The sequence below is a fragment of the Equus caballus genome, chromosome 11, assembly GCF_041296265.1.
Source record: "Equus caballus isolate H_3958 breed thoroughbred chromosome 11, TB-T2T, whole genome shotgun sequence".
Taxonomy (NCBI): Eukaryota; Metazoa; Chordata; class Mammalia; order Perissodactyla; family Equidae; genus Equus; species Equus caballus.
In genome coordinates this window covers 12,112,844-12,131,008 of record NC_091694.1, presented here as the reverse complement: position 1 = coordinate 12,131,008, position 18,165 = coordinate 12,112,844, and the positions used below count along the sequence as shown (strand labels likewise).

The 18,165-nt window shown below is 44.9% G+C and overlaps 1 protein-coding gene and 1 long non-coding RNA gene across 3 annotated transcripts in view; one reads left to right on the top strand and one right to left on the bottom strand.

The window, feature by feature from the left end:
* FAM20A (FAM20A golgi associated secretory pathway pseudokinase) overlaps positions 1-9,096 on the bottom strand; it is a 53,080-nt gene extending 43,984 nt beyond the window's left edge. Inside the window, exon 1 of the mRNA XM_001499208.7 lies at positions 8,008-9,096. Within this exon, the coding sequence (XP_001499258.4) occupies positions 8,008-8,411 (404 nt within the window). The 5' untranslated portion in view covers positions 8,412-9,096. The remainder of the gene's footprint in view (positions 1-8,007) is intronic.
* The window catches only part of LOC138916219 (uncharacterized), a 66,366-nt gene continuing 55,654 nt past the window's right edge, over positions 7,454-18,165 (top strand). The window contains exon 1 of one of the 2 annotated variants that reach the window (XR_011423152.1): positions 7,454-7,648. This is a non-coding gene — a long non-coding RNA (uncharacterized lncRNA). The remainder of the gene's footprint in view (positions 7,649-18,165) is intronic. The other variant, XR_011423153.1, reaches the window with a different exon arrangement.

Here is an 18,165-nt window from a genome sequence, read left to right as displayed (position 1 = left end):
CAGCTCCTAGTGGATGTCTCTTTTCAGGAGAAAGAGACATGAGCCAATGAATGGGCTGCCTCCCTATCAATTTCTTCTTCAGGCTCCCATGAAAACAGTAAGGTTGATTTAAGAGAAAGCCCAAATAAATAAAGATTATTATCTTCTTGGGAGGATTTTATGGTTGGTATAAAAATTCTGCACGTTAGGAATTTGTTATGAATGAATTTCTTTTTAAGAAGTCTAATTAAAACTCCAGAACAGTGCCCATAGGAGTCAGAAACTGCAGCAAGCATAAATTGAGAAACTTTTTCGCATCATGCGTGCATTTCCTCCACGGCACTGGCTCTGCGCTCTTCCCCACACAGAGCCAGCGGACTGAATGGAGAGCTGTGCGTGGAGTTTCCAATGACTCGGCCGCCCTGGCATCAGCGATTGGTCCAGGAGTGGGCATCCGCCACAAAGCTGGGCCAATCATAGCCCTCTACAGCCTGGCTGTATTCCCAAACCTGGCCAATCAGCGTCCTTGCTCAGGATCTGTCTTTTTGCAAATGGGAGAAGCCGTCTTTGTTCTGGTGCCAAGGCTGTTGGGACATGAAGCCCCAGGAGGGGATTAGGACAGGCAGATAAACTAAGGAGAGGGAGAGGAGAGACAGCTGCCCTTAATGAGTTTTGGTTACTTGAGTCTCTACATTTCCTTTTCCTGCTCCAATTTGAGTTGGGTTTCTGTCACTTGAAACCACAGTATCTTGATGAATGTAGGTAATGCTTGGCAAATATAATAAACTATTTCCTAGGAAAATAAACATATGCACAGAATGCAAATTTTGCATAAAAATTAAGGGAAATATGGACCTTATCACTTGAGCCCAGTGGGGTCCCATGAGCCCAGTTAAAAAAACCCCTGCAGTTAAATGGTGGTTAACAAGGGGCTCGATTTGGCTGTGAAATTGTGCAGTCTGATTTTCTCTACTGTGTCTCAGGGCTCAGAGGAGCACCAATGCATAAATAAGCAGCTACTAGTTGTGCATGATTCTTAACTCAGAGTGAAAAAACATGAGCTGAACTGTGATTTCAGATAAATACACTATCCCTACAAGATTTGTAACTATTCAGCCACAGAAGAAAGCAAGTCATAAATATAAAAATCCCATTTGAGTTGATGAAACTGAGACCGTGGGACACTTGCATTGGCCAGGAGAGACAATTTGTCTCTCGATATAGACTCCATTTCAGTGAACCTCGTAAAAATATTTACCCACGCCCTCCAGAGCTTGACCCAGGTGTTGACAGCTGAAGGCAAGTTTGCTCTCTGAGAGCTGCACTTAACTTCCCAGGGCCGAACAACTCTGAGTTTCTTCTGCCCTCAGAGCTCTTTTCTAGCGCATCAGCCTCTCTCGAATGTTCTAAAATCCCATCTCCTCCCAGGCCACCTTTCTTATGGTCCTGCTTCTCAGTCCATGTGCCCCCGAGCTGACACTCCTTAAGTTTCTCTTCTAATCTCCATATTTTGCTGAATTTTATTACAGGTTCTTGGCTTCTTAGGAACCATAATCTTCCACTTCCGCACTTCCTGTGGCTTCCCAAATTTATCTGGTTTATTATTAGTGAACGCAATAAAATAGGCCCTTTTCTGGTTCTTTGCCTCTTGCTCAAGCCAAATTATGCTGGCTGTCTTGACCTCTAAGGTCAGGTTCCAGAGATTGAAAGTCCTGGATACTGGCATCTTCAAGCCACCCAAACTCACTTCTATCCTGATGCCACGTTTCAATCATAGGGCATTCTGCTGAGTGACAGGCCACAAAAAGAACTAAGCCTTTTCCCCCCATACTGTGGTTTTCATTAGGCATATGTGTGCGTCTGCCTATAATAACAGGCACACGAAACTCTTAGACCCAGTAACTTCTGCTCCACTAAAGCCGCAGCTGTTTAGAATGGTATCCCCACTTGGCTTCTAGCCATGTGCAACCCGACTTCAGCAAAATCCACCGGCTCTCGCCAGCCTCCAGCTTAATGAGTAATCACAAGGAAAACACAGGTCAGCACCTGCCAAGGGCAGAGCTGGGACGGCCTTGGTCAAGTCAGGGTCTCTGCGTTTCCCACTTTTCTTTAATGCAAGACTTCCTGGCTGTTCTTCCTCAGACAGCATGAGGAGCTGAGGAAATTCCCTCTTCTTCGCAAATGACACTGTGTCAACTTTCCTGCAGGGTGTTTTTTATTTTCTTTAATTGATTTTATTTAGGCTACTGTAATAGAGAGAGCACCCCAGATCCAGATTTCAGAATGTCTCTGGAGGGTGGTCTTGCCTTCTCCTTTTATACGCAGGGGCAGACGAGCTGCAGGTGGGGTGACAGTTGGGATTGTTTTTGTTCAAGGCTTTTTTCATAAGAGATGATAGGCCATTGACTAACAGCCCCCAGATCCTGATGTTGTCTGTTCCCAATTATTTGTTCCACAGATATTTACTTTGGCTCTCTCCGATGGGAAACCACGAAACAGATGTATTAGAGTGACCACATGCAAGCTGGGGGCTTTTCATGCCAGGAGCAAGTGGCTCTTCATTCTCACATGAAGCTCAGGCAGCTGCCATGAAGCTGGACCATGCAGTCATAAAAAATAATATGGAATTATATAGAGAGGATGCATCTAGTCAGGGAGGGACCTGAATGGGTGGAGGCAGCCAGAAAAGCCTTTCCAGAAGAGCTAGGACCTGTGGACATCAAAGGATGCAGGGGTGGGGGAGCTGATGGTTGGAGCATGGATTCTGCAGCCAGACCCTCTGGGTAAAAAGCCTGCCTGTGGTTTGATTGCTGCCTGACTTCAGAAAGCAAGTTATGTAACCTTTGCATCCCCAGTTTTCTCTATAAAGTAAGGTAAACAGCAATACTGTATTTGTTTTCTATTGCTGTGTAACAAATTACCATGAACCTAGTGGATTAAAACAACACCCACTTACAAACAAACTTACACAGAGTTGTAGGTCAGAAGGCCAGCTTGGTGTGGCTACATTCTCTGCGCAGGGTTTAGAAGGCTGAAGTTAAGTGGAAGGATAGGTTGAGTTCCTGTCTGAAGGCTCTGGGGAAAATTCTGCTTCCAAGTCCATTCTTGTTGTTGGCAGAATGCATTTCCTTGTGGTTGTAGAACTGAGGTTCCCATTTCCTCGCTGGCTGTCAGCTGGGGGCCAATCTTAGCTCCTAACAGTCATTCATCTTCTTTGCCACATGGCCCTCTCCATCTTCAAGTCAGCAACGGCACATCAAATCAATATTGTACTTTGAATCTCTGACTTAGTCTTCTTCAATCAGCCAGAGAAAACTTTCTGCTTTTAAAGAGCTTATGTGATTAGGTCCGGCACAGCTGGATAATCTCCCTATCCCAAGGTCACCTGATCTGGGACTTCAATTACATCTGATCTGGGACTTTCATTACATCTCTTTCAGGCAGTACCTAGATTAGCATTTGATCGAATCATGAGGAGAAGGTGTGTGTACCCGGGGCAAGGAATCTAGTGACGCCATCTTGGAATTCTATCTACCACACGCATCTACTTTTAGGGAAGCTGTAACACTTAAATTAACAAGTATATGTAAAGTACTTGGCACACACCAAGCATGTTTCAGGTAGGAGAATCTGCATGCAAAGAATTAGTCAGTTGAGTTCCCAGGATTGATGAGAACTTGAGTGGGGTGAAAGGAGAGTGTGAGGGGTTGGGAACAATGGAACAGCTGATCAACATCCTCCAGTTCTTGGCTGAGGGGCTTCATTTTGACGTATTCGGAAACAGGAAGTGCCCGTCCCCCTTGGATGAACACCACTATATCCTCCTTGATTTAGGTCTTTGTCGTGGTAATGGCAGTGAGGATTCGGCTTTGGAATGATGGAGAACGGGCCTGAAAATGGCCTCCGGATTAGCCCTCTCAGAAACCATCTGCTTAGAGCTTTTGATTTTGGGGAGAGTGGAGAGGTTTCCTTTAGCTATAAGTCCAGGGATTCAGAAACCACTAAAATAATAGCTTTTCCCAAACCAGTTAAGCAAGGCTCTAATTGGGAGAAATGGGAAGTAGAAGTCAGGATTCCTACTCCCTCTGTTAACCACACGCACGCAGGTCATGGTTGAGGTCCATTTTCAAATCCAAGGAGGCCATTTCCTTTCTTAGCCTGGCATCACTGGCTGAAGAATGAGACAAGGGGCCAAGGCCCCACTGACTCTGGGAAAAAGGCAAACAACCACCAGCCAAGAGTAAGAACTGGGACTTTTATCTGCTCTGCGGGTTGAGCTGCCTGCTCCCAATAAATCTATGTTCCAAACAGTCAGGGGTCAGCATGAGATAAGCGGGAAAGAGATAAAAAGATGGGAGTGAGGGGAGAAAAAGGAGGTGAGAATAAAAAGATTGTCTCTTTTATTCCACAGATGCTATGGTAGGAAGCAGCTTTTCTTTCAAAAACTCCTAGCCCGGACAATTCTCATTTCCAGCTGAATTCTTTTTCATCTCTCTTGGCTCTTTCTGCCTCCATCTCCTATATCTGCCTTGGCTTCTGGATCTCCTCAAAGCTTCCCCCAGAAAAACTCGGGCCAATTTACTCCCTTTGGACAACTGTCATTTTTGAAAAGCTGCCCAGTCTCTTTGCTGTGATTTTCAAGGAGAGACTCTTTCAGGGACAGCAAGTAGGTAGGAGGAGAGAGAAAGACAGGAGCTTCCGATGGTGGGAAAAACATGGATACACACACACACTTCTGAGAAACACTGAACCCATAACTGTGGGAAAATATAACCTTCCTGATACCTGAGCAAGATGTCAAGAAAGAAAAGCAGAGAGTTGAGAACTGGTTTTTGTGCTGCAGCTGCTGGAGTTTGTGCACCAGGGAGGCATGACCTTGTTTGACCTTGTCTGGCAAGACCAGAGGGTTACAGAAGAACCGACCAAAGATATGTGGGCACAAGGCCAGGCCAAGCTGACCAGCGTTGACATGTCAAGGGACAGATGTTGTCTGGCTTGGGCAGCTTGTGGGCAGGGAAGAAACGCGAAGCTCAGCATCTAAGATGCAAGGATAGCAACAACATGAACGGCTACCTGCCTTCCATCATGAATTTGGAAGGAAAAGGCTTGGCTGGCTTGTTGGTCTATGGCCTGAAGTAGCGAAGACTACTCTGCTCCCCACGCTCTCTCCTCTTCACTATTCAAGACAGGTGCCAAATGTGTCATCATGCCTGATGGAGTCTGGCACTGGCTCACTCCCTGTGATCAGCGGCCGACGACCTGACAGAAACACTTTCCCTTATTACATTTTTAACTTGGATTATGCCACACTTAGTTACATTTTGAGAGGAAGGGAGGGAAGAATAGCAGGTCGAGGAGCTTTGCAGAAACGCTGAGCATCAGATAGCACGTGGATAGCCCACTCTATACAAGACGTGTCTTTCACATTTCAACTTAACTAAATATTGACATCCAATTAAAAAACATTGATTGAGAACCTGAAACATTCAAAACAATGGATAAGCTCCATTTTCCACTGAAATCAAAAGGGAAAGCTTGCTGGGGGGACAATAAGGGCCATTACCTATCTCCTACTGGTAATGAGCTCAAGTTGTAGAAAGATACTTTCTGGCTTCATATCATTACTTATTAGTGTGATGGTAAGAACAAAAATCACTCTCAGACTAATGGTCCTTTTGGGCCAGTGGTGAAGATGCTGATTTGGCTTATTACCTGCACTTCTCCTGATGTGGCAGATGATTTGCTGATACAATTATTTTGGATAGCAGTTAATGTTAGGTAATTACTGGCATGGTGGCATCCACGTATGTCTATAAATCCCTAGTGTTTAAACATTGGCTGGGTCGTGGCTACAAATAAGGAGGGCTTGTCTGTGCAAGAGATAAACAATTAGCAAGATCATTCACTATTTCTTCCTTTGCCGTCCGTTCTAATTATGGGTCTGCCCTGAGATCTGGAGCCTTTCTTGGCCTGCACATCATAGCAGGCACACGGGCTTCATCAGCATTTCTACATGCCCTCGTATTCGCCAGGGCGCTCTCTCACTTAAGGCAGTGAGTGACTCTCTCACAGTAGAACTGAGTGTGATTCAAATTCATGCTGGCTAATGAGTCTTCAAGGTTCCATTTTTAACCCTGATATAAGTAACAACCCATATGCTTATTAATAGCTCATTGACGTTTACAATACAGTTTGGGTGAAGGGAGGATGTTCTCTGCCTCCAAGGTCCTGTTTCGACATCATCAGTGCAGCTGCCCCTCCTGTTACAGCCCACAAACCTCACTTGTGATCTCAAGTAGTAGAAGGAAGTGATGAGTAAATATCACAACTGTCACATTCAACCAACCATATAAAACTACTCTGTTACCTCTGAATACAGCAAGGTCACCAGCCCCCGTGGACTGATCCTCTGTTAAATGACCAAGATCATTTTGGGTCAGTAAATGTGTTTTTGTGACACATAACAGTGTAGAAATGAAGCTCAAAAATGATTGCAGGAGAGATTGGTGAGAAAGACTTTTGCTTTTCTGCCAAAATACTCCCTTGAACTTTCCTTCAGGATCAAAGTAACATGGGGAAGTTGAAGGCCACAGAAGTGTGATGAAGTGAATGCTGAGCCCTATTTACGAAAGCAAGTGACTTCGCCCACGGTCCCTCATCCTCAAATCTGCAGTAGATGTGTGGATAATTTTCTCAGGGCAGAATTTCCTAGTTCACTGATCCAGACTTCCATGCTGCTGATGACATAAAGGTAATACTGAAAATAACAGTGGCTGAGAAGCAATCTCAAACTGCCTTTTTACTACATACAATTATCAATGGAATCAAGAGCCACTTTCTTTCTAATACAAAATCATCCGCCGCAGAGTTGCAATTGAAATCCACCACAGTGATTTCAGCCCATAAGTCTCAACTTCTCTTTTTACTTTCTGAAGATTTTTTCCCCCTCCAGTCAGTCTCAGCACTACGGAATAATGAGCAAACAGTTAAAATGGGCTAGTACTCAGTTTCCGCGGAGATTTATGGTCTACCCATCCTCCGGAGGGGCTATAAAACCTTACCCGATGACATCTCATTTTGAAATCTCTTGTATTAAGAAAAGTGATGGGTGTGGTGCAAAAGCGAACTCTGGATGTGAGTGATATTGCGACAAGACTGCACTTCAAAACAGAGTCCTAACTCAGTAAGAACCTTCTGCCGTCAGCTGGGTATCTCAGTGTTCACCATTGCACCTTTGCCAACAACCTCCGTCCCCTCCCTTCCCCACTCTCTCACTTTTACAAAAACATCCTTCTTAATTTTATCCTAATATGTTTGGTATTTTTTCCCTCTACATTATGCTTTCGATTTTAAACATTCCCAGGTAGATTTTTATCTCCTCTGTGAAAACGTCAAGCCTCAAGTTATAACAATGGGGATTCCAAATCAGCCAGAATCACCACGACGATAAAGCTGCCTGCAAGTTATAACATTTGCCAGAGAGACAAGTCACGTTTAAAATAGAACAGAGCAGTGACCATGTCAGGGAGCTGACCGTTTACTTTCTGCCCCAGCTGACCTCTTGTGATCTCTGACCCTGGGCAGAGGAACAAGGAACGGCAAAGAGCTGAGTTTCAGGGAGTAGCCTTGCTTTCTGGAAGGCGCCCAGGTCTGCCCCAAGAGCAGAGAGGTAAGTGCCGAATTCGAGCCAGCTCTGGAGTTGCTCTGTCTGGCAACCGCATTCTGGAAAACCGAAGTCCAGCAGCAGCTTTCCACATCAAGACAAGGAGATAAAGGAGGGGAAATGGCCCAGGGAATAGGAGGGGGGCTAAGGAGCGAACAAGAAGCTCAAGAGGAGGGGCTGAGAGCATTTCTTCGCTGTGCTGCTGCATAGAAACTTTTTCTCACACCGAGATCTACTCGGGGACTGAGGTCTGAGGTCCGCAGCAGCTGGCGGGGTCCGGGTGGGGAACGCGCTCCGAGCCCAGGGCCGGGGCTCGAGCGCCGCAGGCCGGGGCTGGCGCGCTCCCTCGCGGGCGGGGTCCTCACCTGTTCCAGCGGGCCACCTTCCTCCGGTAATACCGCAGCGCCTCCTGGCTGGCCAGGAGCGAGTCTTCGGGCCCGAGGAGAGGCGGCTCCTCCGGGACGTTGTACAGCGGGTGGGCGAAGAGGGCCTGCAGCTTGGAGCCGGGGCCGCTGCGGCCGCCGCCGTCCTGCTCGGCCGGGGGCCCGGCTCGGGAAAAGTTGTGCGCGGCCGTGCGCGGGTCCGAGGAGGCTGCGGCGGGGGCCGGGGCCGGGGAGGAGGCGCGGCCGGCGCACGGGCAGCCCCGCGGCTGCTCTCGGGGCCGCAGCTGGCGCTGCACCTGGGGCCAGAGGTGGAAGTAGAGGTCGGCGGAGAGCAGCGCGCCCAGCAGCAGCAGGGTCAGCAGGCGGTCCCGGCGCAGCACGGGCATGGCCCCGCCGGGGACCCGGGAGCGCGCGGGGCGCAGAGGGCCGCCTGGAGTCCCGCGGGCCGGCCGCGGTCGATGGGGCCGGAGTGCTCACCGCGCGGGATAGCCCCGCTTTGAGAGGTGCCGCCCCTGAACTTGGGAACCGGGTGCAGGGCGCGCGAGGGCTCGTGGTGTTGGCGGGAGTCCCTCTCCGCGCGGAGTGCAGACCAGGGGATGGTGTCTCTCGGGCTCCTGTTTCTCGCACCTTCTCTTCCCCGCGCCCCCCCCGACCCGGGAGCCCGCGGCAGGTGAAGGGCCGGGGGCGCGGGTCCTGGCTGCGCGCTGCGGGCGGACGGGCGGCGGGGCAGGGGGCGGCGGCGAGCAGGAGCGCAGGGAGCGGGCGGCGGCGCTCGCCCCCAGGAAGAGGGAGGCGGCTGCAGAGCCTGGGGCGTCTCTCCAGAGGATGCTGTCGCTCGGCGGCGGCTGCGACTGTTTCCGCGGCTCCTTCTGCGGGCGGTGGGGACGCCCGTGCCCCCGGCTCCTGCGGACAAGCTCGTCTGCGCGCCCGACTCCTAGAGGCAGAGGTAACGCCGGGCCTCCCGCGTCTGGCCTGGTGCCTGCACCTCCGCCCACTCTCAGCTGGCACCTGCCTCTGGCGCAGCTCGCCAGCCAACTCGCGATCCCTCTGCCGGCTCTGCCCTTCCACCTTGTCACCCAACCCACTTCTCGCGCCCATCCCCCCTCGCCCTAGGTCTCCCACTTTCCCTGCTCTCAGCCCAGACTCTTTGGGGGACTCAGGCGGGGTGCGTGTGTGAAACCTTTTATTTTCATTTTTATTTTTTAGAAAAAGACAGCTCCCTGAAAGTCCTTCCCCTGTAAGATTTGCCAGAAGTGTGTGTGTTGTCTGTTCTCTCTTTGTGTCTTCCCACAGAGCACATGCTAGGTCCATAACAACACGTCATGTGCCTGGCACATAGTAGGCGCTCAAGAAACACCCATTAAGTGAATGAAAAAATTTGACCTTTAAAAGTAAGGCACCAGTTTTACCTAGAACCTTGGTGATTTCCTGTTTGGATGGAGTTTGATTCCAACTGTGCCTGTGCTTTACAAAGGAGGAAATTTTTCTTGTGCTCAAGGAGGGAGGGGCACCGGATGACCCCACTCTGAACTTTTGCATTTCGCTTCGTGTGAAAGTAGTCCACCCAGATGAATCACTGGACGCCACATGCGAGGCTTTCTCCCGTTATCCTGTGAGGTAATTTATGCTCCCCGACCCCCGACCCCCCCCCCCCGCCGCCCCCCCCCCCCCCCCCCCCGCCACTGTCCTTTTGAGGAAGAGCGTGGGGGAGGCGGTAGCCCAGCTCTGAACTCCTGGCTCCTCTATTTAATGACCTGGTAAGATAGTGAAGTCCAACTCTGACTGGGGAGGCGGCCCCACCCTGCTGAATGTTCAGGAAAATGCATCTTTGCTGTGAGCTGCCTGCCCAGGCAGCAAAGCTTCCCATGTAGGTTAATCCCACTCTTTAACCACCTCCTTCCCTTGCTGGAGTCAAGAACCCTCAGACTCACTTTGACTGGTGGGTTCAGGCCAGAGTTCTTTCTCCTGTGGTTGAGTGGGAGATTCTTGTGGCCTTTGCCAGCCCCTCATCTGTAAATGAGGATAATAGTAGAATCTACACCGTAGGGTTATTGTGTGGCTTAAATGAGTTAAAGCTTAGAGCAGCCCCCAGCGCACGGCAAATAAAGGTGAAATACGGGTTTGCTAGAAATAGGATTCCTTCTTGTTCTACACTAGGTTAAGTTAGAGACTGTTCATGAGTGGGACAAAAATAGAAAAGTATGGAAAAGGAAGATTCCAGAAAGGGACCATTTTCTGGAGCACCATATAGTTCCATGAATGCCCAGTCCAAGTGAGAAACCCCAAGATGATACTATTGCCAGGTACTTCACTCTGCTGAGTATGGTGGTGGGCACTTTTAAGGTTTCTTGAACCACCTTCTTGTTTTTATCTGCAATTAAATTCTAGCTTGTCTCCGGTTGCCACTTCTAATGCATCTAATTAGGCATCATGGCCAGTAGATGAAGAAGTCATGCACTGAACGATGCTGCATCGCAGTAACTATGTGGTAAACTGGTTTGCCTTTTTCTTGGCTGGCAAAGGACATGGCATGAAGCCATCACAAGACTTATGATTTCAATTCTCCCCCACCCATGGGGTCATGTTCCCTCAGTACACTCTTTCATCTGGCCTCAATTCAGGGAACAATATTCCTAACTGAATTAGAGATTATCTAAACATGTTTTCCCTGCTCTGTAAAGGTCAAGGACAAAACTGCGTGTGGAAGTCAGATATTAAGTGTCAGTGAGGTTGGGGTGGGAGAGTGGAAATCCTAGAGGCAGGTTTGGCCAGTCAGATGCCACCATCCTCAAGGACTTTCTCAATCTTTCCTTCCCCCTCCCAGAAATGGGCCTTTCCCTTGGGTTCCCATTCTGACTCTCCACCTCTTAGCCCCTGGCTTCCTCACCAGCCTCATCCATATCCCTTCAATTCGCACCAGTGTTATCTCCAACTGCTGTTTACTAGGACCCATCATTCTGTTTCAAGCATTCCATTGTAAATCCATCCCCTCTTTTCATTTCTGCTGCTCTTGAATGTATCTAGGAGCTCATCATTTCATGCTTAGAGTCTTACAAATAGGCTCCAAAACTGGTCTGTCTGCTTCCAATATGGCCCCATTTCAGCGCCCATCCTGTGTTTTGATATCGTCAAATCTCTTGCCAAGCGAGCATGCAGATAAGCCATGATGTTCTCCTGCTGAAAATCCTCCATAGCTTCTCATTGCCTCTGGATTAGGCCACTCATTGTGACACGGCTCTTCATGGTTTGGCTTCTGCCTCCGTTTCTAGCCTCATCTCTCACCCGTCCTTTATATGTCCCCCAGTTTTCACCCCATGATATTTTCTGCAGTTCCCCAAGTGCTTCCTGCTCTCACAGACATGCCTTTAATCGAAAGCTCTTTCCTGTTTCCCCACCTGGAGAACGTCCAGGTCTGCCCAAGCTTTGGCCACTTGTCCCATTTTCCCTGTTACTTGTCCTCATGCCAATTAAGCTCAGTGCTTAATACACTCCTGTTAAAGCATTAACCATGTTGTGTTTGGTTGTTTGTATGTGTTCTTGGTGGAGTTATGTCCCCCCTAAAATTTATATGTTGAAATCCTAACTCTTAATACCTCAGAATGTGACTTTATTTGCAAATGGGGTTGTTGCAGATGTAATTAGTTAAGATGAGGTCATACTGGAGCAGAATGGGCCTTAATCCAATATGACTGGTGTCATTATAAAAAGGGGAAATTTGGACACAGAGATATGCAGAGAGAGAGAATGCCATGTGAAGATGAAGGCAGAGATCACAGCGATGCTTCTGCAAGCCAAGGAATGCCAAAAATTGCCAGCAAGCTACCAGAAACTAGGTAAAAGGGCTGGAACAGGTCCTCCTTCATAGCCCTTGGATGAGAACAACCCTGCCCACACCTTGATCCTAGCCTTCTGGCCTCCAGAACTGTGAGACAATACATTTCTGTTGTCTAAGCCTCCCTGTCTGTGGTGCTTTGTTACAGCAGCCCTTGCAATCTAGTACAGTGCACGTCTGTCTTCCTCACTGGAGCGTGACCTCTTGAAGTGCAGAGGGAGGGTGTTATTTATCCATGGACCTAGAGCTCTGAGAACAGAGCCTATCACCTGGAAAATGCTCAAGAAATTTTTGCTGAGTGAGTGAATGGGAATCACTGAGTGAGGGATCTTAGGCCATCTCTGCAACTGTAGCGTCTCACAGATGGCTTGGTACACAGTAGGGGCTTAACTATTGCTTACAATAAAAATAACAGTTTTGGATCCTGTAGGAGACACAGAAGAAATATAAGACATTGTTCCTGCCTTCAAGCATTTTTTATGATTATCATAGAAATAAGATCTGTCTGTACCTATGAGACAATTGAGAAAAAGTATGAGGCAGTACACTGAGCAGATTAGAGAATCTGTGCCATTGCATGCATTAGGAAGAGCAAATGCAGAGGGCCCTTGTTTTTTCTTTCAGTCTAGCTAAATATCAAGCTTTCTACTTCCAGGAATTAAATCATGAAAACAACAGAGTCAATATTTAAACACAAGAGTTCCTCAATCTGTAAAGGTTATACTCTATTTTTGTCTTGCACATGTTCACATGTCGCTTAAAACATGACTAGTTGTTTCTTGTTTGTGTGGTTGTTTTCTACAATAGACGGTAACTCCATGAGTACAAGGCCAGCATGCTTTCTCCCTCCTTTTTCTGCTTTCGTAGGACCTTCTATATCACAAGGCGTAGAGCTGAGAATTAACGAATTCCTGTAGAATAAATGGTGTTTGGGTATGTAGGTGTATGTGTGCTCATGTGTGGGAGGAGTGGTTTGAAAAGGAGTCTTTAAAATAAAAATCTGGACTTATAAAATCTGGCCTCAGATAAATGTTAACTATTATATTTAGTTAGAATATCTAAATCTTAGAAACCTTAATGGACCTATTGAAAGAGCGATAAGTAAGAGACATATGAAATAGTTATGCGGACTGCAGACGTCTGTGTCCCTCAGGGTTTTTGTTACCATATGGAGGAACATGAGGGCACAGTAAAGAGCTTCCTTTACCTGCTAACTATCTCAGCAATGGGTGAGAGAGGAGTGAGGCAGGCAAAGTACCGTGAATGACAGATCCAGAATGGAGTGAGATTAAGAAACCTAATCCTGATTTGGTGTTACACCAAGTCTCTTCTCTTATTCTAAGCTAGAAAGTCCAGAACTTTCTATGCATGACCAAAACCTAATGCCTCAGCATAGGCCAGAACCCTTTCTCAACGTGCAGCCTGCAAATCAGAATTACCTGGGGTTTTTATAAAAATGCAAATTCCAGAGTCACACCCTAGATCTAGTGAATCAGAATCTTTGGAAGTAGGGCCAGGAATGTGCAATTTCAGTAAGCTGATTTTTATCAATTTATAAGATTCTGTACACACTGAGGTCCCGTTCTGGTACACATTGAAGTTTCAGAATCATTGGTGGAGAGGATAATGCTAATGAGAACAGAGTCATAAATTGGATTCCAAATGGTCTAGCTAGGATCCACTGTCTAGTGCTGGCCATCCAACTGGTGTCATAAGGTCACAAGGAGGCTAGAGAGAGAGTGTGTGTGTGGACCAGCACAACCCATCACTATTGCTGGGGAGCACAAACCAGCAACCCACTGCTTATTCTTTACAAGTGGTGGGTAGGTAGTGTAATCTTGCTATAAAAAGCCATGGCTCTACTTACTATAAATTTCCCTTGGGAAACTGAATTACTTTCTCTGGGCCTCAGTTTCCTCATCTGAAACATGAAACACGGAAATGAGTGATCTCTAAGGTCCCTTTCAGTTCTAAAACAATGATAATTTTACAATTTTTTCTTGTACTAAGCATAGAACAATCAAGGTCTTTTTTGTACAACTTCATTTCCAGTATAAAGCCAAATAATTGACATTGTGCAGGAAGAGTAAGAGCACTGAACTGGGAGTCAGGAAGCTTAGACTTTGGTCCTGGCTCAGTTGATAACTAGCTCGGTGACATGGGACAAATTACTTAATGTCTCTGGACTTCATTTTGCTCACATGTGAAATTAGTACTTTAAGTTAGAAATTTTCAAAGTTCTCTTCTAGAATTAATTTCTTTCAGGAATGATGATAAAATATGAATGAAAACTGAGGGAATTCATTGCGAGCAGACCTGCTCTAACAGAAATGCTAAAGCAAGTTTTTAAGATGGAAGGCAAATGCTACCAGAGGGAAACCTGGAACATCAGAAGTGAAGGAGGAGTAGCGGAAATGATAAATATATGGGGAAATATAATAGAGTATTTTTCTGCTAAGTTCTTTAAAATATGTTTAATGGTTGAAAGCAAAAATTCTAACGTTGTCTGATACAGTTTCAATATATATAGACATAATGACCACTACAACATAAGGGGAGGAGGGTTGAGGGACCTATACACTGGTAAAGGTTTCATATTCCACTTGACGTGGTAAAATATTAATTCTAATTAAGCCTAAAGGATGTTAAGTTTGTATATCCTAGAGTTAAGTTGTAATTCCTAGAGTGACCACTGAAAAACTACACTAAGATGTAATCAGAACTCAATGGCTGTATTAAAATGGAACACTAAAAAATAATCAAATAATACAAAAGAAAGCAGGATAGGGGAAAGAGAGGAACAAAAACCAGAAACCAAATTATAAAATGATAGACCTAAATGAAAACATATCAATAATTACATTAAATGTAAGTAGTCTAAACACACCAATTAAAAGACAGAGATTATCAGAATGGGTTGAGTTAAAAAAACAAGACATAGGGCTGGCCCCGTGGCCGAGTGGCTAAGTTTGCGTGCTGCACTGCGGTGGCTCAGGGTTTCACTGGTTTGGATCTCGGGCGTGGATATGGCACTGCTCGTCAGGCCATGCTGAGGCAGCATCCCACATGTCACAACTAGAAGGACCCACAACTAAAAATATGCAACTATGTACTGGGGGGCTTTGGGGAGAAAAAGGAAGAATAAAATCTTTAAAAAAAAAACAAAAACAAGACAATGATATGCTGCCTACAAGAAACCTCATGTAAATACAATGATACAAGTAGCCTAAAAGTAAAATGATAGAAAATGATATACCGGGCAAACACTAATCAAAAGAAATCTAGAATGACTACATTAATATCAGACAAAGTAGATTGTAGAGCAAAAAAAATTACCACGGATTAAAAAAAAAAAGACATTACATAATGATAAAAGGGTCAATTCAACAAGAAGACATAATAATCCTAAATGTGCATGTATATGTCTCTAATAACAGATCTTCAAAGTACATGAAGTAAAACTAATAAAACTGAAAGAAGGACAAATCCAACAATTATAGCTGGAGACTTCGACATTTTTTCCTCTGCAATTAATAGAGCAAATAGACAGAAAACTGTCAAGGGTATAGAAGAATTGAACAATGCTATCAGCCAACTGGATCTAATTGACGTTTATAGTATGCTCCACTCAACAGCAGCATAATATGTATTATTTTTAAGTGTACATGACATTGACCAAGATAGACTATATCCTGGGTTATAAAACAAACATTAACACATTTAAAAGAACCAAAATCATACAAATTATGTTCTCGGATCATAATAAAATTGGAATAAAATCAATTACAGAAAGATAACTGGTCAATCTCCAAAAATTTAGAAAGAAAAACATATACTTACCACATGACCCCGTAATCCCATGGAAAGATATTTACCCACATGAAATGAAAACTTATGTGTGCACAAAGTCTTCTCTAACAAGGTTTATAGCATCTTTATTAGTAATTGCCAAACACTGGAAATACTGCAGATGTCCTTCAATGGGCAAAATAGATAAACAAACTGTTGTACATACAATGGAATACTATTTAGCAATAACAGGGAACAAAGTTTGATATTCACAACAGCATGGATGCATCTCAAATACATTATGCTGAGTAAAAGAAACCAGACTTAAAAGGTCACCTGTTGGGTGACTACATTTATACGATATCCTGGAAATGGAAAAACTATAGTGACAGAGAATAGACCATTGGTTACCAGGCATGAGGGGCAGTGACAGAGGTATGACTACACAGGAGCAGCCTGAGGGAGTTGTTTTGGGTGGTGAACTGTTCTGCATCCTTATTGTGGGGGTGGTCACACCAATTTATCTATGTATTAAAACTGAAAGAGCTGTACACTAAAAGTCACTTTGTTGATCATATTATTCTCTTAACTATATGTTGAAAACAAAATGAAACACAAAACAAAAGATGTATACATCTGTCCAAAAGAATTTCCCCTGCAGCCTGGCTTATAAAAGCAAAGAATTGTAAAATATCGAAATGTCTGTCCATAGAAGAATAAGTAAATAAATTGTGGTATAGTTATACAGTGGGAAACAGCAGTTAAAATGAAGGAACTAGGCATATATTTTTTCAACATGGATACATCTTCAAGTTGTGAAATGATATGAATACTTATATATGATGTGTGTGTATGTATATGTGTGTATGCATGTGTATATAGCAGTATGATACTATTTAGATAAGCTTCACAACTGGCAAAGTAACTCTTGAGATTATTTGTGGATAAATATACATCAAGTAAAATTATAAAAACATGCATGAGGATGATGAACACCAAATTCAACATAGTGGTTACATATGGGATTGTTGAAGATTGTACATGGCGCTTCAATAGTGTCTGTAATGATTTATTTCTTAGAAAAAAGATCTGAAGGATATATTACAAAATGTTAACATTTGACAAAGTCGGGTGGTGAGTACGTGGATGTTGGTTGTATTATTCTCTATACTTTTTTGTATACTTAAAATATGTCATTAAAAACTTGACTTGATTTACCTTGTGGCTTCATATCCCAGATTATTCTATCTTCTTAAAGAGACAGTTGAGCTGGGGCTGGCCCTGGGGCTGAGTGGTTAAGTTCGTGTGCTCTGCTTCAGTGGCCCCGGGTTTGCCGGTTCGGATCCTAGGCGTGGACATGCCAGCGCTCATCAAGCCATGCTGAGGCGGCATCCCACATGGCACAACCAGAAGGACCTACGACTAGAATATATGACTATGTATTGGGGGGCTTTGGAGAGAAGAAGAAGAAGAAGAAAAGAAGATTGGCAACAGATGTTAGCTCAGGTGCCAATCCTTAAAAAAAAAAAGAGAGTTGAGCTGATGTATTGGGCTTTGGTATTAAGGTTAAGCGGGTTAATAATGGCCACAGTCAAGAAATTTGCACAATTTCTTTTTAAAGGAGATACATGATAAAAGGCAAAGAATATGTGTAAGAATAACCTTGACTTAAATTAGCTGTATTTATATTTTCAATTGGAAGAAATCCATAAAATGACGTGTAGCTGCTTTCAGCTCATGTAACTCTTCTGAGCCGCACCCTTGAGCATGAAACGCGAGCTTTATATACCAGACTGCATAGCAACAGATGTGTTCTCTCCGTTTCAGTGTTTGCTACCTTGACAGCTTAACTATTTTCAGAGGTGGGAAGTTGGGATTTTTGGGTCTTTAGAAAGTCTTGTCTTAAAGTATTTTAACTGTTGTCTAGCAACTCCTAACCCATTATATGAATTCACGGCTAGTGGGTGAGACAAACTTTAAGCAAATGTAACACAAATAAATATTTTGTTCTGGCTCAAAGTTCAGTCTCAGAACATCAATAGGGCTAAGATAAACAGAAATGATGCCCAAAAGCTTTGAAAATTAGCATGTCTTAACTTAATAACTTTTGAGGGGTGGAGAAGTGAGAATTACATTCTAAGGTAAATGATGATTAATATACCTTTCCAAACATCCTTAATCCATGCCTCTCTCTTCACAAAGTCCATGCTTTATGGTCTCACCTTGTCCCTCTCTTCCCCTCCATCTCCTACCCCCACAAACTCTACCCCACCGTGCTTGCTCTCTTCTCTTTACTCCATCCCACCTCAATCCCACCCCATATGGAGGGCAATCTGCTCTTCTGCTGGCTGCTATTTCCCTCTCCATTTGCTACATAGTTCAGCCCAACGGAGGTCTGTTAGCTGGCTGGCTAATTAAAGAATCCTTCCTTCCTGAAGGGAGGTTTTCAAATATTTGTAATACAGTATTATAATATTTTAGCCCTGTCAGACAAAGAATTAGAAAATGATCAGTTGTGA